Source organism: Hakea prostrata, chromosome 4 (genome assembly GCF_041222555.1).
Source record: "Hakea prostrata isolate BN-2017 chromosome 4, UWA_Hpros_2, whole genome shotgun sequence".
Lineage (NCBI taxonomy): Eukaryota > Viridiplantae > Streptophyta > Magnoliopsida > Proteales > Proteaceae > Hakea > Hakea prostrata.
In genome coordinates, this window is record NC_142603.1 from 47928751 (window position 1) to 47954511 (window position 25761).

The following is a 25761-nucleotide window of genomic DNA, read 5'->3' on the forward strand; positions in this document are numbered from 1 at the left end:
AATTTAGAAATAGATATATTTCATTGCACAGACTCTTCCTCTAGAATTAACTTCTCGGATAACAATGGTAACAAGCAAAACAAGATGCTAATAAGCCGCATGTAACTAGGGTGGACTAACAAAATATGATAAAACAGAAGCCCTAGGCTTCAAAAATTAATTGACATAAATATCTTATTGCCATCACTACAAAAGAAAATGACGACTTAAGGATTGGGAAACTTTTTAAGCTGGAGGAAGGGTTGGCAGAAAGGAATAATGGGAGAGAGAATGAGACAAAAAACTACATGTTACCATGAAGCTTCATCAGCTTTCTAGTTTGATGGGGCTCCTGCAAGCCAGCCCCAGACACCACCTGAGCTCTGCTGTTTTGCATTTAAAGCTGCCTGTTCAGAGGCAGCTTTTTGCCTTTGAAGCAGCTCAAGTTCCTTTTGTAAGGTCTCCATAGGTTGTAGCTTCTGCCGCAGCTCTGCAACATCAACCTGTAGTCGCAACATTAATTCATTAAAAATCTTGATTCTTCTCTGCTTCTTCTCAGCTTGTTCAGGAATAAACAGAACAATCTCTCCCTAGGAAGGGATGGTTATGAACTGTTTTGCTTTAAAGGTATCATTTAGAAACAAAACATAAGGTAGTGAGTTATGGTACATACATAGTGGAAACTGTATAGGACAATCAGTGTAAAGTAGTAGAATATGCATGGTACATCAGACCAGACCAATTTGGAAGAGAGCGTGTGGGTGCATGTGTAGGATTCCACATTGCAGAGAATGTCAGAAGAGGAATAAATCAATGTCTACTTAACTTGACCAATCACGGTCCAAATAAAGTTTAAAAAAAGAAAAGGGACTGCAAACTCATCCTTTTCCAACCTTTCACCTCATCAATATAATAATTTTGATCTTAAACAGAAATTTATCTGTATTAGCTCCGTCGAGGCAGGGATGCATAATTCAATATATCATGTGTGTCAAGTGCAACTTCACTGTAGCAGTTGAGATTTCAAGAACAATTGAGTACAATAACCCAGTCTGAGTTCAGTTCTAGTAACATGTAATAATACAAGTCACTGTTATCACCAGATGGACTAGTGGAGAGTGTGTTGGCCCCATACCATTAAAGGATTCCAGAATCAGCTATTCTTCTCGTCTTAGGTAAGAGGTTTGAGTATTATCTCGCTTCAAATAGTTAGAAGCTCAGTGCAGTAAACAACTCCGCATAATTCATTCCAATTCATGCTAGTGGATATGCTTTTATGATCAAAATCAACAAGATGGTTGATTTTGCACAAGATTAGTTGCATTTTGGTGTCTGTTGATACTCTATTATCATCTTGTTGCCCATAGGAACCTAAGCTTTTAGGGTAAGTTCTTGTAACATGGTATCAAAGCTAGGAGGTCAGAAGTCCAACCCATGCTAGGTGCAAGGGGTTACTTGTTGCTGTCTCTATGGTATTGTGCTCCCCTTTTGCCACGTGATGGTGTCATATGCCTAACTTCTTTTTTTTTTTGTTGGGGCCCGGGGGCGGGTTGGATTTGGGAGGGCATTTCAATTCATCCTAGTGAGAAAAAAAATTCAATGTCTTGCATAAAAAATGATGAGTTTTTCCTGAAAAATTGATTCAGTGAAAAGCTAGCCTTGATCACGTACGACACAAAAAGGAAACAGTGTGGAGCTTGGGAACTTTATCACTGACATCTAAACCCAATCTAGACTCTAGAGGACAAACTTGATAACAATGCTAAAACTGTCGACCTTGGTCATATACTCTTTACACGAATAATTTTCTCTGCCCCCTTCTTCCCCAACAAATACCTTGAAATTCTTATTACTGTTACTCTGTTGCTGTTTAAGTTGTTTTTGATACAGAAACACAGCCCTAGGCTGACCCAAACCCAACTGGGTTCTAGACCAAGATGAACTAGGTCCAATTTGAGTCATGGGTGTAGTAGGATTTTCGGAAATATATTATTTGGGGAAATAATGTCTTGATTTATTTTATATTATTTATAAAAGAAGTTAGATTTGTAGGATATTTTATTTCGAATTCTTCAGGAGTTAGTGTCCTAGTTCAAAAGTTGGTCTTAATTTTCTATAGATATTGTCTATTGCCTAATCCCCTATAATTAGACAGAGGATGAAACTATGATTTTGAGTAAAATTTGTGAGATTTGTGAGAGCCTTCTGGCACGTGTGTGTGTGTGTGGCACCCTCCCACCTTCTTATGCGATATTTCCTTCTCCTTCCTACTCTTTTAGTTCTCCTTGTGTCAAAGCCCACCATAGCAGCCCTATCCAGGTCTGCATTTTGTTTAATACTCAGGATCAACAAATAAATATTGTTGCTGACATAACGTAAATGCTTCCTTGATTTCTTTCTAATAAATTTGGTTACTCATCCAGGAAGGGGGGGGGGGGGGGGGAAGAAAAAGGCAGTGTACAACTGACAGATATTCGTTGGTCGAGGTGTCAAGACCATGGTAAGAATATTTACTGACTACCGGAACAAAACATTAATGAAGAAGCTATGAAAGAATAAAGTTGAGACAAGAAAATACCTCAAGTTTAAAGCATCTTGATTGCTCAGCAGCAAGCTGACCACGGACAGATTGAAGCTCCTGCAAAAGCACATATGATGAAATTGAGATAAACTACTTACAGACAGCTCTATAACATTTGATATATAACAAAAACATTAGTGGCGCAGAGTTTTGCCAGATGTTGCTGACATAACGTAAAAGCCTATTTGATGGAGGGGAATTTCACTAGGTTCGCCACGTTCAATTTCATGTCCCATGTAAACCACATGGCACATAAAAAAAATGCAGATTTCCCCTTATTTGTCGCCAAACATTTCCCCCCCCCAAGAGCTGCAAGAAGCCATAGCTGCCGATAGGTCCTTGCACAAACCTTAGTGGTATTTTGGTCCTTTATCCTAAATTTAATTCTTTTTTATTTTATCTTGTGGGATCCTTTCTAATTAGAAGAGTCCTAATTGAGTCTTTATTTCAGATTGTAAGTTATGAATAGGTGTTTGAGTCCAAGTTTGAGTCTTAGATCTTTCTAAAAGTAAAACCCCCTAGTAATGAGTTCTACTTGGAGTCTTATCTTATTGGCTATAAATTCAAAGGCCAACTTCTGTGACAAACCAGTTTTTGATCAATAATATTCCATTTTGTGATGAAGTCATATTAGGTTGTTAAGTCCTAGTCTAAGTCCAAGTTTCTTTATGTAAGGCTATAAATAGCCACCGCACTCCATTGTAAAATCAATTGAAGATTAATGAATGAAGCTTGGAGTCATGAAGTCAACCACACTTCATGTTCTGAGAATTCCAGCATCCTTCTTCAACTCAAAGCAAGCATCCTTCCATTACAGCAGCAGTGACCTTCTTCCCAAGTAAGTACAGCCCCTCCCTCCATCGCAGCCCTATCCCAGTCCCTTCCCTCACCTTTGCAGCCCCTACAGCCCCCTTTTCCCCTTGCGGCAGCAAGAGAACCCTCTCCCCCTTTTCTGTTTTCTTTAATTTTTTTTCCTGAATCTTGCTGCAGAATTGAAGGAAAAAAAAAAAAAAAAAAGAAGAAGAAAAGAAAAGGAAAGAAAAGAAGACAAGAAAGAAAGAATAGACCAATTAAACTAATAAACTTATTATCATACTTAACCTAGATGCTGACGTTTGGGCCCATAGAATAGACCCATGACCACATAAACCTATTGACGTGAAACCCAATTTTTGGGTTAGGTTTCTCTGATGATTTCCCTAAACTTAGGGGTTGCCCTCTAATGAATAGTATGGTTAATTTTGGGTTGAATAATTTGGGAAATATGGGAGGTTTTAACAAAACCTAAGATGGGATGGGTTTAATGGGTAGCAGTGTATCAATATGGGATGTAACAGAATAATGGGGGATGCATAATATTGTTAAATAAAGATGGAGATCCAAGTATCCAACTGTAGAGGTTATGCGTAGGGTATGGGATTAACAAAATTATATGGGATTTGAGGCTTAACAAAGAAATATGGGATGTACCAAATCTTCCTAGAAACTCTGCCGTTAGGAGTGGGGAGGTTTTTAGGGTGTCAACAAACCCAAATTGGATGATGGTGTAATGGATATGGGTTGGATCTAGAAAAAGTGAAGGATATTTTCTTTCTTGTTCTATCCTCTTCTATCTTTTCTCTTTTTCTCTCTTTATTATTTCTTTCTTTTCTTTCTTTTCTTTTTTTCTTTTCTTCTTTTCGTTTTTCTTTTTTCTGTTTTCTTGTTCTGCCGCAAGAAAGAAAGAGGGAGGGGAGGCTGTGATGAAGAGAGGGAAAGAGGCTTCATCAGGGTAGGAGAGGGATGGGGCTAGCCTATGTTGCAGGAGGGGGGGGGTAGGGGAAGGGATTAGGGTGTCGCAGGGGTTGGAAGGCTGCTGCCAAGGTGCAGCAGCAAGGGGAAGGGAATCCTAAGGCTACATTGAACAGTAGAACAGGGAAGGGGCTGGAGTTGCTGTGACTGAAGGGGAGAAGGAGGGAGAGGGCTGCGAAGGTAGGGAAGGGATCCTAGGGTTGCTGTAATCGAAGGGGAGGGCGAGGGGAGGTCTTGCAATGAGAAGAAGAGAGGGGAGGGGCCGTGCGTACCCGAACTGGAAGAGGAAGACTGCTGTAATTGCTGGATTTGAGTGCTTGATAGCAGGGAATTAGGAGAGAGCTAGACAACTGCAAGGTCCTATCCAAATAAGACACTACTGCACCTTATTGCCTGCACTTCTCAATCAATTTTATTTATCCAGACTCGAGCTTTACAATGAGGTAGAGGGGCTATTTATAGCCTTTATAAAAAGTCTCCTAATCTAGATGGGAGTCCTTAGTAGATTAGGGTCTCCTTACAAGATGAATTTCAACCCTTAAATAAGGACACTAATTAACACATGCTGAAACTAAAATCCTAAATACCAAAGACTCTAAATGACACATGATGATCCTATTCAACTAAAGACTCTAATTGACATATGCTGGAATTAAAAAAACTAAAGACTCGAATGCTTAAACTAAAACCTAATTAACTAAGGACACATGCTGAAATTAGAGGATTAATTAGTCTTAAGGGGCAAAAAGGACAAGATTTCCCCCCCCCCCAATGGTTTGGCCAGCTTAGGGAAGCTTCCCCCTATGTATGGGTTTTGGGCCCAACTTAGGGTATCGGCCAAGGGGAGATTTTTGGTTCACATCACCTATACGGGTATACCCATAAACCCTACATTGATCTCGAAGGAAAATAGGCCCAACACTTATATCTATCAACCCTAGGTTCATTTCATAGGAAGATAGGCCAATTTGGTGCTGGATCTGCATCAGTCTGCTTGCTAATTGAGGGGCTACCGCTCTGTCCAGCTCCACCAGATTCATAATTAGCTCCCGTAAGAATTGCATCATCATTCCGAGACAAGTAAAGATATGGGGGTAGTGATGGAATCCCAAGTTTTGAAGCTGCAATTTTTGACTCTGATATTCAAATACCATCACTGGGTGCAGAACTAAAAACAGTAAACAAATTGACAACAGTTCTGAAACTCAGTCAATACATTAAAGTTGCACAGGCTATGAAAAGAAATGGCAGTGAAGGAACAATTAGGCAAGATAATCAGGAGAAGAAGAAGAAAACATAGGGATGATTAGGTAAGTTAAGCAAAGAACACATGATGGGGTGGATTTCTTGAATCTGGCAATTGAGGATCTTCGAATCTTGGAGGTCTTCATCTCTTTGAAGGCAGATTTGTTTATACACTTGTTTGCCCTAATGCAAGCAATGGATATGGTAGCTGTGGATCTGGTGCCAGTCTGCACCATGGGATTATTGATGGATTAGTGCAAATGGTTGATTTAAGTCCAGTGGTCTCTTATAAAAACTGAAGAAAGAGAAAGGGGTAAAGTTGTCGGTACTATAACCATTTTGAAAGATATATTAGAATTTAAGCGGCAGCCTCTTAACAGATTGGACTGGTTTGTCATTCTAGACCCTATTTCAGGGGGCAGGGTGAATGTAAGGTTTGATTTCTGAGGTGGCAGATGTAAAAGGAATGTAACCCCAAGCAGGTACATGTAACAAACCCTAAAAAATTCATATTGGTTTTGAAAATTATCGACAATCTGAAAATGACTACACAATAGAAGTTATTCTTCAATGTCTGAAGCGTCCATGTAATTTTAGTATGTCATATGATACTGAGATAAGTACGTTTCCTATTGCCAACCTCCCTCCCCATTCCCAACCAACCAACTGGCAAAGGTTGTACTATATAAAGTAAAAGAAAAGGTTACCTTCACAAGGTCTGTGTTTCGTGCTGCGGTTTCTGCTAATTGTTGCTTCAACTGAAGAGACAGCAACTGCTCCTGTGAAAGTGATGCTTCTAGTTCTTCTTTTTCTGCCCTTAAGGCTGCTAGAATGTTTTCTTTGTTTTCCTCGTCTTTTATATTCTGCACAAGTAATTTGTAGAATTCAATTTGAGGATGATGAATTGAGAGTGGATGGTTAATTCCAACAGGGAAAAGAGACGTGATCAATCAGTAAGCCATATCAATTAAATTAGCTCTGGCTGATTGAAGAGTTTGAGAGCATTGACATTGATTATACATGTTATACTGTTCGTATCTGCATGAATAAAACCCATGCTCCTCCTTAAAGAAAATTATGAACCAGGATTCGAACAAACAAATACATTACCAAGGACTCTGAATCAATGTCATCCACCACAATTTCCCTTGTTTTTCCTTCTTGGCCTGCTTCAAATTCAGACTCCAAATCTCTAGTAGCATTCGTTGGATTATGAGTAACAACACTGTCAGCCACAGTCCCCTCCATCATCTTAGATTGCAATGTATATTTGTGGCTTGGCTTGAGAACATAAACCTAAACAACAGGGGGGAAGTAGTTTGAGAAAAGGAATTCATATTAAGAAATTAGACACCCTTCACAAAACAAAAATTAACCTCATTGCTGTACCGCCCATTGTATCCTCCAAAGGACACTAGAATATCTTCACCATTGCAGGAGCTCACAACCAAACTCAAGCCCTGTAAGAGGTGACATTCAGAGACTAAGAAATAATTGGAAACCAGGGTTATCATGACCTTCCTTACCCACAGAGAGAGAGAGAGAGAGAGAGAGAGAGATGTAAATGCTCCTCAAAATAAATCAAGTGAATTGATATAACTCTTATCAAGAGATAAAGAATGCTGTGACTAAGCCAATGAACAAGTCATCATTTGAGTTTATTCTTTCACTAGGACAAATGAATTCTCAACCAAAAAATGATGCTCAGAACAAGTAATCCTAAAATCTAAGACAAAGCCATTGCAACTGAAAATATCTGCTTCATGGTTATGAGATTAAAACTATCTTCAAGCAGTCTGAGGTGCCTGACAAAAAAGGACTTCTATGACAAGATTTTTAAGTTTACAGATGAGGTTACTCCTTCAAACCTCCTTTTGTACATTTTAAGCAACAGTATTGTCATTTATACAAGAAATTTTATTGAGTTGTAAGTCATATTGAAATGAGTCTGATTATGAGATATCTCAAGAAAGATGGCACACCTCACTTGCTAGAGGTACTCGTCCTTGGACAGTCGTTACAATTGACCAAACAAGAGTGGACATATTAAGCACAACAGTTTCAGAAACCCCTATGACAGAAAACAGAAATAAAAAATTATATATTAGAACCAATTTCAAGGGGGTAAAAGAAACAAAAGAAACAGCTTGCTTAATTTTCTCTTCTTTAAAATACAACATCCCTATAATTTTAATTATTGCTATTCACAAGTTAGAATTAAGATGCATTCTCTAGAAAAGAAAAATTATAAGCAGGGAAAAAAAAATCGATCAGCAATGAAAATTATATTGGATAAGAATACGATAAAGTTGTAGGTGACAATGTAGAATCTCTACCAAAAGATTGAATAAAAAAACCTCAATTATCAATACAAGTTCACCTGAAAATGCATCATTCAGAAAGATAATTTCCTAAGGTGAATGGTTGTTTCTAGATGACCATGAGAATGAGATGTTCAACCAGCACCCCACTTTCCCATAATGAGTTCCAATTAGCAACTGATACAGCCCTCTGTGAAAGCAGTGGGAAAGTCTGTAAATTATGACCCTTGCCAGGCCCCACAGTGACAGAAGCCTCATGCACTGGGTACACACTTGAGTTTCAACTAGCAATGCCCCACCAAATATCATGCTAGACCAACACACTGTTTGGATGCTGCTTACCATTATCAAGTCATATCCAAGAACAGAGGGTGCAGTGAGGTCCTGGGAAAGGAATTACCTCAATGGTGTTGCCCTTTCCCACTTGAACCTGAATACCAATTACCAACAACATTTATGCACGTGGTAACAACTAATCAAAACTTGCTACAGGTCCCAAAAAGTGGCCTGGGAATCAGCTTGGGACTCAAATATATGGAAAAGCACCATTAAAATCTGATTCTGTTTTCAAGAAGAATAGAACAGACAGGGTAAACATAAAGTTTTTCCATTTCTGGTGCGGGGCAAGAGTAGCAGTGGGGAAGGGGGTTACTGAGTCCAAAACCCTATTCATAAATCTAGCATAACATACAATCATTTCCTCATAATGAGATGTAAAGCTTATGATAATGTTCCATTTACTCCTTTTGAAAGCATGAACATACCAAATTATAGAAAATTGACAGTTCAATTAGATGGACCAGGAATACTCCCCAGAAAGAATCAAACTAGACTGGTAAACTCAACTTTTCCAGAAGGGGATGGGATTTGGGTGAGGGAATGGGGGATACCTAGGGTTTAGGATTTGCAGGAGGGGAGAAAAAGGATGCTACAATCAAGAGAGACGGGGGAAGTTAGGGTTGCGATGGGGAAAAAGAGAAGAGGAAGGGTAGGGGCAGGGGTTGGGAATGTTACTTCTTGAAGATGAGAGCAGTTCGACAAATTGCAGAAAATTAGAATGCTCAAAGCTGCCGCAGGTTTTCTCCCTTGGAAACCCACGACTCCACTCGGTATCTCCAACCAAATTTTATTGATCATCAAAATTGAATTGTTTTCAAGTGATGGGCTATATTTATAGCCTTAAATTGAAGGACTCTTACTTAGACTCAAATTGTGAAGCAAAGAAACAAGGACTCCTAACTAAAAATAAATTGCAAACATAAAAGGACTTCTTACTTGAGAGTCGAGACTCCTACTCTACTAAGGACTCTCACTTGTCTCATCCTGAAATGAGTCAACTTACACAACAAGAGTAGGACTAGTCTCCTAGTAAAGTTTGGACTACAACTAAAGGGGAAAAACAATTCGCCGATATTGCCTATATCTCGGTGATATTTTGCAATAAATCGCCGAAAATATTGATATTTTCCGCGATATAAACCAAAATTTTGCTGATTTATCCACAAATTTCCAACCTATTTTTCCTGAATTTCTCTCTCTTCTCCAGAACTTCTCTCTCCTACTTCTTGCATTCTTCCCATATTTTCTTCGATCTTCGACATATAGCAGTAGATCTCGCTTCATTATTGATGAGTATAGCATTGTTTGCGATGATCAAGCGAGATTTCACACAGATCTGGGAGTTTTGTGGAGTTTTTTCATTTAAGAGGTAATCATTGTTCTCCAAACTATTTTTTTTTTCCAAAATGCATGCATAATGTTGTTGGATGGGTATGCAATTAAAGTATGTTGAACATCGTAGGCCAAAGTACGAACTTATGGTGTTGGAATTTTTTTGGCTAAGTAATTTATTTATTTATTTTCAGGCATAAAAAATTGTATGTTCTACACTAAATTTTATTTTTATTTTTTGCATGATATATGGGTTGTATCATGATCGAAAAAACATATGTGAATCTCCATGGGCCGATCTACACAATCACCGAATCACGAAGTCAGAATATTTTTCCACCCAATAAATAATTATTTCATTTTTTGAAAATTATTACAATATTAATATAAAATATAAATAATTGCGGAAAGAGGAGGAAAAATTAAGGAAAAGGATTTCGAAAATTTAAGAAAATTATTGAATAGTTATATAAGCGTTTTCAAGTGTTGTTCGTGTGGTTTCATTGCTGGTTTTGATATGAGAAACCTTTTTTCTATCAAAAAAATTTTTGATATTTATTTTTGTATTTAAAAAAATAGAAAAAAGTTGCTAGTAAGGTACATGATTGTTTCTTTGTGTAGAGAAATTTATTTTTGTATTGTTTAATGACTTATGCAATCATTTTCGATGCAACAGTTAACATGTCTAGCAGTGGGAGAGGAGCCGGTTCACAAGGTGGACAGCAGGGACGGGGACAGGGACAACCACAGCCACAGGGAGTTGCAGTGAGGGGGAGGGCTGATCCAACATGGCAATGTTGTGTTGCTATTGATGCCAACAAAAGTAGGACAAGATGTAACTTATGTGGTAAGGAGTTGAACTCAGGTGGCATTAGCAGGTTCAAGGCTCACATCACTGGGCGTTCGAAAGATGTGGCCACATGCACTGAGGTGCATACTGATATAGTAAAGGTAGTAAGAGAGATGGAGAAAGCAAAGGGGAATAAGAAACAGGAGAAGAGGCGGGTGAATGTTGCCTTGGACGAGGCGGTGCAGGCATTATCATCATATAGAGTTGACTCGGATTCTAATAGAGATGTTGATCCCGTTGATATCAGAGAGCAAGAGGAGAGGGATATCAGACAGGCAATGGCTGAGAGCAGGGAGATGCAGTACTAGAAGCAGGAAAGGGGCAGAGCTAGATTTATAGGAGTTGGTCCCTCTAGGGCTGTAAAGGCTGAAGCATCTAGATCTAGGGATAGGGGTGGTATACGTGGTATGTTCAGCTATTCACAGAGTCAGAGGGCCACTCCTACAACAAATTGTCCGGCACCATTTGACTATCCACACAAGAGGGATCCTATCTTAAAGCAGAATCCTGACATTTTTAGAAAGAAGAGGGCCAAGTAGCCCAAGATTACAAGTGCATAAAAAGGGATGGCTAAAAATGTGAAGAAGACAGTGGCAAAGTAGATTTATTACAGTTCTATTCCAGCAAACAAAGCACAGGGTCCATATTACAAGAATATGATTGACACTATTGCAGACGCAGATCCTGGATATGCTGGTCCTATCCCTACAGAGGCGATGACCACCTTACTGACTAAAGAGAAGGAGCTGCAGGAGTACATCGGTAGTTTGAGATCCTAGTGGGGGTCATATGGGTGCACCATTATGTGATGGATGGAGTTGATAGACCGGTCTAACAAGACTGTCTATCATCAACTTTACGGTGTATTATGACAGAAGGACCCTTTTCTTAAATTTGTGGATGCTACTAGCCAAACAAAAGACCACAGGTATATACTTGGACTCCTACATGATGTTATTGATGAGGTTGGGAAGAATAATGTAGTGTAGATTGTCACCAACAATGGTTCCAATTTAAAAAAGGCAGGTGAGGTACTGATGAATACACTTGGGTATAATCTCTAGTGGACACCCTGGCACAGCTCACTGTATTGACCTCATGTTAAAGGACATCGATAAGATTAGTATTATCCAGACCACACTGAAGAGGGCCAGGCAGGTAACTAATTTCATCTATAATCATAAATTCATAGCACTGCTTTGGATATGATGAGCGAGCATGTGAGGGTGAGTTGGTGCGAACCAGTCCGACAAGATTCACCACGAATTTCGTCGCCCTCAACAGTATCCAGGAAAGGGAGGTGGGCCTCAAAGCTATGCTTGCATCGGAGGAGTGGTTTTCTTGGGTTGGATCCAAGTAAGGATTTTTCTATTTATCATTTCATTTAGAAAGTTCTTAAACATTTATACTATGAATATGTAGTATCTATTACTAACTTAATGTGTTTGTGATAATTTAGTACGAATAGTGGGTGCACAACACAGGCGACGATCACATCTGATGACTTCTGAAGGAATGTGACTATTGTGTTGGAGACCTTAAAGCCCATAATTAAGGTCTTGCGTATGACTGACTCCTCCCTAAGGGGGGTCACTATGCCCCCACATTTATGCAGCCCTTAAGCGCATAAAAATAGCCATACAAAGAGCAAACCCCAAAGGTCACACTACTTACTTGAATACTGTGCATGCTTGATGAACTGATCATTTAACACATCCGATGCATAGGGCAGGTAAGTAATTAGTGTGGGTTATTAATTTGTATTGTAGTTGATATTAGTAATTCATTTAATCACAGCTCTAAGTCTCTAACTGTGAGTTTGTGAATTGTGCAGCCTATTATCTCAATCCCAAATATCAGTATAGCGAAAATTTGGGGTTAAGGTTAGACCTGCTCAATGCCGTCATGCAGATTATTTCAAAGTTGGAGGCGAACCCAGTGGTCCAGTCAAATTTCCACATGGAGGTGAGATATTAGGGATTTAAAACTTAGTGCTTGCTTTTTATTTTTGAAAGAATTTAGCTAACCATCAATAAAATGATTGTAGATAAAGATGTTTAAGGATGCACTTGGGGCCTATGGTTCCGATGCTGCTATACAGAGTCGACAATATTATGATCCAGGTTAGATGCATTATTATTATTATTATTATATTTTACATATAAGTAAGATTTTTTATTAGGCATTAAAGTATTAACTTAATATTTGTGACAATGCAACTGAGTGGTGGGTTCTGTATAGCGGCAATGCAGACAACCTTCGTAGAGTGGCAGTGAAAATCCTCTACTAGACTTGCTCTGCTTCTAGGTGCAAGAGAAACTAGAGTACATTTGGCATGATTCACTTCAAGAGGAGGGAACAGGTTGGAAAGTCAGCATCTGAATGACCTCATGTATTGCCACTACAACACAAGGTTGAAGATAAAGCATGCTAGTATACATGCTAATCGTGGTTTGCAAGAGAGGGACATCCAGCTCAATGATATCTTCGAGGTCACTGCAGATGAGCAGCATCCCCTCACTGATTGGTTGTTGGGCAAGGGCAAACCGGTGTTAAACCAGCATGGAGGTAGGCCAGACCTATATATTGCTCAAGTTGCGGGAGTTGATGTAGATGAGTATATCACATCTCAAGAAGGGCATGCACATGCACCGGTGGCTGCTGCCACCGCGGATGAGGATTGAATGGTGGAGCCTAACAAACGTGAGGACAATCCGGATGACACCCTTGCTCCCAATCCCAGTCAGACTCGGAAGGATGATGATGATGATGACGACGACGACCGGTCCTGGTGGTGGAGTACAAGAGCGATTATATGCTCCATTATCAGAAACACAGCATCCCCCAGAGAGATACACTTGAGATACTCAGTACATGTATGCCACCCAGGATGATGATCATGGTGGTGAGCTTCATCATGGTCGTACGAGCCACACTCGGTCAGGGAGGGGCAGGGGCCATGGGAGGAGGAGTAGCACATGCATGGCCATGGTTATAGTGATGATACTTGATCATATGGCTCATACAGCCATTTCGATCCAACAAACAGCTTGTTGGGAGGGATGGGATCCATGAACTTGGAGGAGTCTATAGGCTCCACATCTACTTATGGCTATGGGGCTTATGGTTATGGTGTCCCTCCAGCTTATGGACACGATGGTACATACCCATCTTACAGGAGTTTGCACTACTATGGGTACGATAATGGATCATCCATGAGCTTGGATGACTTTAGAGGCACCACATGGACCACATCTAATTGGGGGTTATAATGGTTGGGGTCATTGTCATTAGAGTGTCCTGATTATCCCTCCCAGTGGCTCCAGGACAACTAGTATGTTGGAGTCAATATACCAATATGGTATGTGACCAAACCTACCATCATATGAACCACCACCACAATCACCAGGGTCTCTTGACTCTCTTCCATATCTCTATTCTCATTACCCTCCTGACAGGAGTAGTTTTGCATCAATAGATGATGCGAACAGAGGTTTAGTTTCTCTGTACCTCAATAATCATCAGCATGAAATGTCATGGAGCCGACTTCAAAAAATGATGGACAAGAAGCTCATAACTGTAGCCTTTGAGCCTTCTAGCATGAGACATGAATCACAGGACTCACAGCAGATGGATCGACAAAGGCATAGTACTTGGTATTGACATGATACAGGTGGTGCCAAGACACGTACATACTTAGTTGTATTTGTATACTAGTATTGTATAATGATATTTATTATCTTGTTCATATTTATTTTGGTTTAATTGTTTAAAATAATGTTCTAGAATTCAAGTTTTGCTCGTATACAGTCATGTATGGGCCAATCAAGAACACCAATTAAAGTGAGGTTTTGGGCAAAACCAACAAATTCTAGTGTGTTTATTGTCATCAAATCAGGCTAGACACCAAATTTGGACCCAAAATGACCTAAAATACCCCCCGAAATGGGGGGTTGAAATCTGACCAAAACTTGCCAATGTTTCGGCCGAAATTTAAGCGAACCGGTGAATTTCGCCAAAACGTCACACCCTACTCCTAACTAGACTAGCACTCTTTCAAAGCTTGACAAGGACTTATTCAAATATCAAAACAAGATCAGATTTGGACTCCTAACGTGCCGAATCCAACTAACCCTAACTGGGCCTGGTTAAGATTTCCCAAGTTCCAGATTACCCTTCACTTGGTGAGATTTCCCACCAAACGCCGTAGGGTGCTGGGCAGCAACCCTAGGCCTTTCTTTGGCCCTTGGTCCTCTCTAGGGATGGCCCTGGTTCCGCTTCGCATCAGCTGCTACATGCTCTATCATATCTCTACGGTTCAATTCTGGGTTACTTGCTGCAATTTTCAGTTTTCTTCTCCTTTCCATTTCTCCAGCTGCTTCTGCTTTTTTGCCTGCAACCTCCTCCAGTGACTGCAACACTCAGCTCAGGTAACTTTTTTCTTTTTATTTTTCTTCCCCTTGGTTTCACACTTCCATTTTTTCCCCTTCCTTACCTCCAGCCAGCGACATCAGCATGGCAGCACCTGAAGCTAGTTGTTCTTCTTCCTCTGGCAACTGCTAATGGAGTAATGTGACGAAAGACTTACCCAGTTTTTCCCCCGGCCCATGATATTATCCTCTTTTTTGTTATTTGTTTATCAAATTTACTCCTACAATACTGCAACTTATTGTCTAAAATTTGAAAAAATATAATGCTTATTAGTAATTTATTTATTTTTTTTAACAGTTGGTAGCCAGATTCTTGATTCCATTTTCTTACCATCTATAATTAAATAAGTGATAATAATAATTACTGTTTTTAAAATAAAATTATAATGTATATTAGGACTTAGTGAATTAGTAAGTAAGAGAAGGCTGATCTATCATGTACGCTTTTTGTTGTTTTGATGACATTAATGGCTTAATCCTGGTGATATAAGGCTGCATTTGTGTTGGGGAAAAACAAAAGAAAGAAAAGGGGGATGTATGTACACTTAAACCGCCATAACTGCCTCTACACCGGCTAAGCATTTCACCTGGCCTAAAATGCCTCCGATGCCATCACGCCATGATAATAATGGTGCTACTAAAATCTTGAATAAATGACCAAATCTATATAGTAAGGAATGTTGAGTCTGAAAATTCAAAAAATTCAAGAAAAGTTTAAAATGGGTGTTATGAGAAGGGGAATGGAGTGTAAGCGACCAAATACTTGGATGAGGAGCAATGCTTGGGCCAAATGGAATGGCTACTTGAAGGCTGTCCATTCAGCCATAGCAAGGATTTGGCATCACTTCACCAAGAACCTCAACAGGATACTCAACTTTTGGATCTTCTCTAACCAAAGTTGAGAACCAGTAGTTGGCAGCTATGCACACATAAAAGCACTCAAGGCTTGAAGCCTTGAAGGGAAAATAATCTATTAATCAACTGTCATATATTCTAATCTATGGGAGCAGGAGCATTTACAGTCTTACAAAAGAAATCCTAGCAAAATTAGGATTTTAGAAACCGACTTAAACTACGAAAATAGAATCAAACTAACTTAAGACTGCTAAAATTAAATAGAACATAAGACAGACTATTCTGCCCTAATAAATTAAGTTGAACATAATTTACATGATTAGACCAATTAAACTAATAAACAAACCTATTTCCATACTTGACCTAGACGCTGAATTTTGGGCCCATAGAATAGACCAATGACCACAAAGACATAATAAACAAAGGCCCAACATCTATATCTATCAACCTAGGTTGATTCAAAAGGAAAATAGGCCAATTCACTGTGGGATTTGCATTATCCTATGGTTGTCCAACATCAAATACTGATCCTCTGCTCATTACTGAAGAGTCAGCATATTTCCTAACCTTGCTTAACAAAGTTTTTTCACATTTCACTTTGCTTGAAGCTTACGTATTCTTCCTTCACCCAATTACTAAAGCCTCGAGTATAATTACCCAAAAATTTTCAGTTTTTTATTTCATTTCATATTCCTGAACTTGTTTCACAGTTGAGCTATTGTTTGGTTCCTCTAACTCTCATCTCTCAGCCATTCAGATTCAATTATAATTATTACCCCCATACGCATCGGGGTGTAACATCACTACTAGGGAGTAGATCTTACCCATCCAGTTGCACTAAACTTGAGAAAAAATCAACCTTTTTCTTGTTTCATGCAATTCTTCTCTTGTTGAATTAAGATTCCTAGTACAAATAGTATTTTCAACTTTACAGTACAATTAATTTTATAATTTTCTGGGGCAACAGCTTATTCATGGTTCAAGGTAGTTGGATACTTGGATCAAGACAGGGTGTTGGATCAGTTTCAGCCAATATCAACCAACCAATTGGCACTACAGATTGATCCAAGTTAAGTCTTGAAATTAAAAGCTTACTTTGAGAATAGTCAGACTACCAACAATGGGCTTTAACTTTATACATGACCACGACCAAATTATATACATAGCCGATGATAGGAATATTGGATCAGATCCATTGATTACAAATACATCCAAAAACACTCAAACAAGCAAGCAAACTATATTGCAGTTAGACTGAAGCATGGTGACCAGTCCACATGGACTCCAACATAACTACTAACTAGAGCTAATCCTCAGTGACACATCCTTCTCTACAGTTGTCATTGATACTACAATGATGTAAACTAAAAGTCTTTGTGGCTATGGAAAACAGAAGCTTCAAGAATCAAATCAAATACCACTCTTATTATTGCCTCCACCAGCAATAAACCAGTTCTCCCCTACTGTTACTCCCGCATGGCCAGCCCTAGGACTTGGTATATCACCCTGTGGTGTTGGTCTTGACCACTCCATCTGCAATATCCAGGGAAAATGTTAAAAGTGATATCTTAAAACATAAGTACATAAACTTTGTCTAGCAAAGCAGATTTCTTACTGTCTGCAGGTCAAGGACATGGAGGTCATTGAAACATGTGGCATGTGAACCCCCACCAAAGATAAGTAGGAACCTCTCAGCATGTACAGCGGCAGCATGGTCAGACCTTGGAGACGGTGGTATACCTCTACAAGATGATAGAAGGGGATAAGATTCCAACACAGAGGTAAAACCACGACAGGTCCATCTCGTATGATCATTTAACCATTTAAAAGAAAATGTTTCCTTGAGATTTAGCTTAGTTATGACATTTGGCCGGGCTCAGAAAGTTTCAATTCAGTTTTGACTAATGAAGAGAATTTAAGGTTTACATGGTTACCTTGAGACAGCCTCAGGATATAAGGATGACTTTTACGATTATCTAACTGCCTATGTTTCTTTTTGTTTCTTCTAGTTCCACACCTACTACATTTTTCAACAATATTCTTATCCACCACGTTGCCATATCTGCTTTGATTATGCATGAACCCAATAAATTAAGCAACTAAGACTTCATTCTTTAAACAACAAGGGTTGGAATACGGAGTCATCCATATGGGGTCCACAGTAGGCTCACTGTTTATTATGTGAAGGATATAAAGGACTTGGGCAGTGTAGCAATCTTTTCCCCAGAATGACTGAAATTTCAGGACTCAGGCTGATGAATGGCGAACAAAGTTATGTCCACCAGCATTTTGAAGGCAGTATAATGGGTCTTGCCACATCTTAATCAAGAAATGCTGAAGAATTTGTAGATCTCAATATGCATGTTAAACTTTGATACAGAAGAATGGGAAATCACCAGGACTATTCATGTCTGATGGCTCCTTTACAGCCTCCAATATTACTTAATGATCCAACCAAAGATTAGACATTGAAACAAAGTGGTTATTCCAAAGAAATCTCTTACACAGCATCAATTTCATCCCATGTCATGGTTTCAAGGTCAAGAATGTGCAAATCATTAAGGAGCGCTCTTTTTGCATCTTCACCACCAAACATGACTAAAGTTGTCGACCCAACAAGGGTCACTGACTGACCTCCCCGTGAGACCTGCAAACACAGAACCAACGTGTTGTAATAGATGGTTAAGCAACAAAATGCAGGCACATCCATAAGTTACAAAAGACCCAGAAAGAATCTGGAAGTATAATTGCAATACAAATTATGAACGAAAGGAAGATTCATCAACAAGTAAAGGGAAAAGCACATTTCATACGGGTGGTTTTCCATAAGTCTTTATGGTTGACCAAGTACATGTCTGCAGATCGAACACCTTCACTGTAAATGAAAACCAAGAATGTTAGAAGAAATCAAACAAAGAAACAGAAAAGGCAAGGAGAAGTTTACAAAATGAAAACAAAAGTACAAAGCAAAGTAATATGGACTGAACCTGTTACAGTCTCTGAAGGATCTTTTGTATGTCCAGCAATAGAAATAAGTTTATTTTCCCATGGTATCTAGACATGAAAGGATACACCAAATGATGTCAATGAAAAAGGATAGATACATGGCTCAGATATAAGCATAAGGAAAAACTCATTCAATACTAACCAACGAGTGACCAGCACAGGGAGCCATAGGTACCGCAGACGATGATTCTAGAGACTCAGTGCCTGCCTTAACCTCTACTCTTGACCATGTCAAACTTCTCAAATCCAGAACCTGGATTTTCCAAAGATAAAGAAAAATTGCACCACAGTAAAAAAAATCTGGATTTTAATTTTGGCTTCTAATGACACAGAATTAATAGATCTAAAATCTTAAATTTTGCCTAATGATTGCAGTTTAGTATTATCAATTTATTTATCCAAGAAAAAAATAAGCAAGCATGAAGAATTTGGAAGAAACTAAACTTCCAAAGACAGATCACAAAAATAGATTGAGGCACCATTATAATGTTTACAACACAAGTGAAAGGACCTAAGCCTGCCCCATCTCCGATGACCTTCCAGAATCCTCCCCAATCACCTGCTCCATCTCCAATGACTTGGACTGCCTCCATCCCCCAGCCTTCTTCCCACCCACCCACCCCCCAAAAAACAAAAAAAAAATCTGCCACCTCTTCTCCTCCTCACTCATTGCCTCCCTGTTCTCTGCTCCTGAACCGTCTTTCTCCTCAAGCCACAACCTTTGCTTCAACACCCCCCCCCCCCAAAAAGACTGTTGATGGTCCCTCTGTTCGTGCCCACTGCCCGCTACCCAAATTCTGCCTTGAACCCAGTATTCTGAAATGGCATTACGCCCTTGTAGGCCAATTTCTTGGATCTCATCCCCCCCCCCCCTTTCAATGTTGTCAAATCTTCCCTCGCCAAATAATGGAAGGTTCCCAGCAACCTGGAAACATGCTGTCATGATAAAGATGTTTTCCTCTTCAAATTTCCCACAATTGCTGAAAAGGACAGAGTTCTTGAGGGTGCCACATGGTTAGCAGGCAACACCCGATCTTCCTCCACCTGTAACAGCACATCTAGAATATCTCCACTTCAATAGGGTTTAATCCTGCTTGTTGAGATCGGACTTCATCTAGACTGCAACCCCCCCCCCCCCAAAAAAAAAAAACCCATCTTGGGTCTGGCAAGAACTCCTCAGACCCTCCCTCTCCCTCAGCTATCACCACTCGGTCGCCTATGACACCTCCACCTCCTTCTAGCTTGACCTTTGGCATTTGTCAGGTGTCCACTTCAACCAACTGGGCCCCTGCCAAGTCTATGCTACACATATCCCTAAGTCCACTTCATAATCTACCTTCATCTCTGGAAACTCTTGAATCCCCCTCCACCTTGCTAGTATCACTTCGGTTTGGTTCAAGCTCCCCTCCTTACACCCCATCCTTCATGCAAACTATCAGGAACCCCTCGCCCCACTCCTCCTCCTCCTTTACTTGGAACCTGCCCGGCACCCCTAGTCAACGGTCGCTTGGCACTCAATAGTTTGGTTCAAAGGCCACATCCTCCATCACGCCTTCACAGTCTAGAACGCCATTAATCTTTGTCTTTCTACCCAATTGTTCCTCATCTAAAGACACCTAGTCGTCAACCCCAACTGCATCCTTTTTCGGAATGGCCTTGAAGACATTAATCACCTTTTTCTCTTTATCCCCTCTCCTATTCCATATGGGAGAAGCCACCTCATCCATTTCATCTTGCTTTTGACGCTCCTTTGGGTTCTTCAAAGATAGGATGGCTTTTGAGATCGCTTTCTAGCTCATATGTTTGTGATATGGTTGGTAAGTAGGTGTATTTGGTGCTACAATCTTTCACTTATGGTGGGAACGGAACCTTAGGAGATGGACCTCCCAACTCCAGATCTCTTAACTTGGTTTGGAAAGCCATCTCCTTTGATGTCCTGCTAGACTTCAGTTTTTTCCTCACACCCAGCCCCCAGTTTTGAATACCCGAAGGAACAGTCTGGTCATTGTTACTAGGGATCTTGGCTCTCTATCATTCCTGCCTAGTCACTTGTACATCCTTCACCTCTTCTTTTCAAGGTTCTTTGGTAATGAAATTCTTCATTCACCCAAAAGAAAAATGTTTACAACACCAAGAATCAAAGAGATAATGTTCCAATGCCACAAAAGAATGTACCTCATATCAATGAACTAAAGGTTCACATTTGGGATAATGAAAATCTTTCATTGATAACGTAGATAGGAAATTTTTTATTGATAATGTATAACGGAAAATTTCCATTGATGATGTAAAAAGGAAATTTTGGTATCCTACAAAAGTTAGTGTAGAAGGTAGAGGTCGATCAGTTTAGCAAAAGGAATGGAGTTAGTTCAAAACAGAACGCAAAAATAACAGCCAAGGAGGTCGCTTGTTTATATTGGAAATTTGGAATTTCCATTTCCATAGAGGGAAAGCTGGATTCTCGAGAACAATCAAAAAGAAAAATGGCATCAATGGCTTTTTAAGGATCTGGCAACAAATTTTACAGGGTTTCAGCGTTAAAAGGGCTGATGGTGTACAATGGACCAGGCTTTCATAGGTTAACTAAGAGGGCAGTTTAAGAATTTACCAGGATGAAGATTAAAAACTTTGATCCATAATCCATATAATCTTACCTCACAAATTTTTGTTCTCCAACCACCATGTGGGTAAGAAAGTGTTAAATCTGCAATTGAAAGAAGAAGAAACTAACCTATTTTTCTTTTTTCCCTTTGATGGGTGGGGGATGAACGTTCCATAATGTAAAGCTAAGGTTAGGAACACTTTGCCCTAGGCCCCTAACTAAACCATACATCAGTAAATCAGAAACAAGGACAACAATTAGTAACTTAAGGCCTGCATAAACCAGCCACCAAAACTATGATCACCCTTGGTTCAAATGCAGTGTGCATGGTAGTAAACAACTGCTACAAGTTTCAACAATTCCAACAGTTGGCTTGAAGATATGAAAATGATCACCCCCAAAGCTTTAAAAAAAAAAAAAAAAAACAGTTTCAGAAATAGAGAAGTTTGTGCTGTAGGACAAGATCAACCAGTAGATGGCTCTCAAACTTGGACCAAGGGGAGTTTCAAACACAAGAAGGCATTGGTGCAAATTTAAGACTAATGCAATGGTAAGTGGTAACCCTTGCTTATGAAGGTGGCTTGAAAGTTTATGTGCAATAGAAGAACAAGATGATGGATGGAAATATGGACTGAAGGAAGGGGAATGTGAGATGGGATGGAAGACCAATAAACCGAAGAGGGTTTGTGAAAAAAAAAAAAAAAATTTTTTTTTTTTTTTTGGGGGGGGGGGTTTGAGAGCGGGAGAGGGGAGGGGAAGGAGGCTTCAGCAGTTCAGTTTTCAGTCAGTCACCAAATTCGAAGTAGAGGATTAGCAGCCAGCTATAACGGTAGCTTGGGATTTCTGGGAGTGCAATCTCTTCAGCTTGATGATCTCAGCAGCAGTTCAAGAGCAGCTGGCTTTGAACAGGGAAAAAGGAGACAAGGATAGGTGGATTATAGCCTTCTTAGAAAGGTTCCTTCAGCCTCAGGATTTAGCAATCCGCAGCAAAGTCCATATTCCACAGTCCTTCGTATCACTCATACTGGAGAAGAGAATAAGATAGATACTCAAAGCAACTTTCCATTGATCAATATTCAAATCATCATTACGGGCTGTGAACAACCAATTACACAATTATATGGAGCAAAGGTTTGGTCAACAAAAAATAGAAACTAGAGTTTGCTGCGTTATTTAGCTAATATTCCCAGCAATAAAAAATAAGAAACTTTACAATTCAGAAATTAGAAACCAAGAGAAACAGAAACTTGAGGGAAATAGCATATTTAGAAACTTCTAAAGCATCGTCAGTCTTCACAAAACATCTAATGATATATAGTAATGGGGCCCATAGAATTTCAAATAGTGATCCACCAAGACCCAAAAACTGAGGCTGTGACACTGTTCATGTGAACACGGTTTTGGCCTCTTTTGGCCCTTCTAGAAGACCTACTGAGCTGGCTTAACCTGATGCAGTTGGTCCATTTAAAGCTGTTTCAGTCCTACCCAGGTTCTTCATGACTCCATCTTTCAAAAGCGAACTCCAAAACTTCTTTATAATATACCAAACCATGGTCCAATACTTCTCAAAACCTCATGAAAAAATTGCATCAACACTAATGAAGAACAAATAAACAGAGTTTTTGACACAAATTTTCTGAATGACAAAACATGGTTCCATAGGAGAGAGACTGATTATCTCTCACAAAACAGAGTGGATTCCTTCATCAAGGTGCCTACAACTAAATCCTCATTCAAAAAGCAGGCCCTGTACCTAATAAAAGAATCTGTTGCTTCTGCACAAATCAATAATAGTTTATGATATAGAACCAGAGCAGCCTCAATAGCATACCTGAAGATCACTAAGATAACGACCATTTTGGTTTCCACCGAAAATATACATTTTATCTTGAACCACAGTTGCTCCATGCTACAAAGATGGAAAACATTGAAGATACAGCATATTACAGCAAAGAAGAGACATCAACATGTAGGGAAACATCATACTGACAAACAAGTCAAAAGGATAGAAATCAAACCTCATATCGTGCTTTTGGGCGTTGCCCAGATATTGAAGGTTGAACCCATTGATCATAAACACCAACTGAACCAAGGCCCTCCAATACAATGTCCTTATCCTGGGTCTCCATGCTGCTCCCATTTTCACAGAAGATAGTTTTTGGCTCAGGAAAAGAGTTCCCATTCTGAGTGAGTGACTCAGACTCAGATTTTGGATTCTGCAGAGACCAAGAATTAACAAAGTCAACATAGAAATTCAAACAACAAGGCATGCTTATGTGATCGATTACAATATAATGAAACCAGAGGAACACAAGAGGGTATTGACTACAGGAGGAAACATTATGCACCCTCACATGGTCAATCCACACTGGCATCACATGCACTAGTAACAAAAACGAGAGAACATAAAGTACATTCACACCTTTTCTACCCAAAGACGAGATGAATTTTTTGCATATTTCTGCACTGTTTAAACTCAATTAGTCAGGCCAGACAGCATTCCAAACAAGTCATTTTCAATGATCATATTTGGACCTGGAGGAACAGGCTCTTGCTAATGTAGTTCTGGATTTGAAGCACTCACAGCAAGAAACTAAAACAGAATTTTCTAAAAAAGGTCAGTTCAGATTTAGGTAAATCTTTATAAAAGAAACTTAGGTGGTTCGATGCGCTTGAAACTTAGGTTGAGCACTCGAGTGTCCATAAGATATGCAGAAAGTTACAACTATACCAGGTGGTTAAATTTTGGAGTTGGAAGATTCCTAGTAGAGAGAGGAATGAGAAGTAAAAGGGCAACTTGACTATTGATGATAGGTATACATGAAAATAACCTATAAACAATAGCTTGATAGGTTCAGCAAATCAGAACTAGAATCAAATCTAAAAATAGGGTCTAACAAGGCAAAAGGTAAAGTATAGGTTTCATTTCAGTAGCCAATCAGCTGGTCAGAATTGAGTGAAACTTGAACCAACTCAAGTAAGGATTTTTAAGATTCAGTTACTTTCAGTCAAATCAGACGGCTGTTCTGCTTAATATCAAAAAAATGCCTAGTTGTAGAAATTTGAAAAAAGGCGAAGAGCCTGTTCAGTAACGACCCCATGCTGAGAATGCTATCCTCTGACAGAATGATCTTTTTTGGTTTCTTAATTGAAAAATCATTCTGCAAATGATTATTGGGTGTCTGGTAAAAACTGATAACACAGAAATTTAGTACCACTACCAATTGATTTTTCCCCCCTCTTTACGAAAACCTCAAGAAAAATATGACATAAGAATGACTTAAATCTAATTTAATATGACTGCATTACCCAACCCTTCTTGCCACCATGCCAAAGCACATTATTGTTGCCCTTCGCCCAGCTGCAATTCCTGCACTAATGCAACCATGCTGCACTTGACAACCCACACACACACTGCCACCACAATGCACTCGCTACGCCACCCTGTTGCAGTACTTCACACCCCAAACCCTGCCCGCACACCCCCCCCCAATCCCTGCTATACTCTACACCTCTGACCCTAGCAACACACCCCCACCCCTTGATTTAGCCTCAAGTGAATGAGACCCAATTCTTCTAAAAAAAATTTAAGAGGACCAACTCATATAAGACCAAGAAAGGGTTTCTTGAAATTTTGGTTATGGGATATGGTGTGGATTATGGGTGTTTCCTCAATTGCACTTAAACTACAGGCTATCTTTCCCTGGTTGGATTAATCGCTATGGAAGAATATCAAGGATAACAGGGTGTTAGATTAGGAGAAATTTAAAACGGTGGAATATCCGGTGGGATGGGGCAGGTTCTTGTAAAATTGGAATGAAAAGTCATGGGAATGGAGCGAAACTTTTAGGGAGTGTAGGTAATGTTTAAGGATATGATCCCCCAAGTTTGGTTGGTTTTGGATGGTTAGATTAGAAGATATAAGGGTGTCCTTATTTTGGAGATCTTAAGGAGTATGAAAACTCAAGCAAAATTTATATCTTGAAATCAGGCAGTCAGAATGGGGTCAAATTGAGTTCTAAGGTCACTAGGGTTGGGGGCTGATGTACCTAAAGTTTGGACAGATGTAATGGTTAGATTAGCGTAAATCTGACCTTGAATTTTGGGTCTCTTGAGAGTCAAAAATTCAAGAAAATAAAAAATAAAGATGATATTAGAAGGGGAATGGAATGAACTGCTGACTTGTTACTGACCTGTAACACAAGTCTGGTAATGGGATGACCGGATGAGATGGAGATGGAATAGTGGAGGTAGGCTGCAAGCACTAGTGGAGGAGAATCCTTCAAATTAAAACCCTAAGTTGCTTACCTGATCACATGGAGATCCCTTACCACTGATGAGAAGCTCTACCAACACCTGGCTCTTAGGCTGCAACCCTATTTATTAATTATTTTCTCCATTCGGTCATTTGTTGCATGCCTAGAGCTTTA

At 39.5% G+C, this 25761-nt stretch overlaps 1 protein-coding gene across 2 annotated transcripts in view; it reads right to left on the bottom strand.

Annotated features, from left to right (window-relative positions):
* The window catches only part of LOC149019232 (acyl-CoA-binding domain-containing protein 4-like), a 37119-nt gene that overhangs the window by 844 nt on the left and 10514 nt on the right, over window positions 1–25761 (bottom strand). Inside the window, exons 5-18 of one of the 2 annotated variants that reach the window (XM_089153269.1) lie at window positions 23350–23547; window positions 23163–23240; window positions 18872–18982; window positions 18711–18777; window positions 18537–18598; window positions 18228–18370; window positions 17339–17465; window positions 17142–17256; window positions 7579–7667; window positions 6973–7056; window positions 6707–6892; window positions 6304–6459; window positions 2558–2617; window positions 295–482 (exon numbers count right to left, since the gene is read on the bottom strand). In XM_089153269.1, the coding sequence (XP_089009395.1) occupies window positions 315–482; window positions 2558–2617; window positions 6304–6459; window positions 6707–6892; window positions 6973–7056; window positions 7579–7667; window positions 17142–17256; window positions 17339–17465; window positions 18228–18370; window positions 18537–18598; window positions 18711–18777; window positions 18872–18982; window positions 23163–23240; window positions 23350–23547 (1644 nt within the window). In that variant the 3' untranslated portion in view covers window positions 295–314. Of the gene's footprint in view, window position 1; window positions 483–2557; window positions 2618–6303; window positions 6460–6706; window positions 6893–6972; window positions 7057–7578; window positions 7668–17141; window positions 17257–17338; window positions 17466–18227; window positions 18371–18536; window positions 18599–18710; window positions 18778–18871; window positions 18983–23162; window positions 23241–23349; window positions 23548–25761 lie in introns of those variants that run through there. The other variant, XM_089153268.1, reaches the window with a different exon arrangement.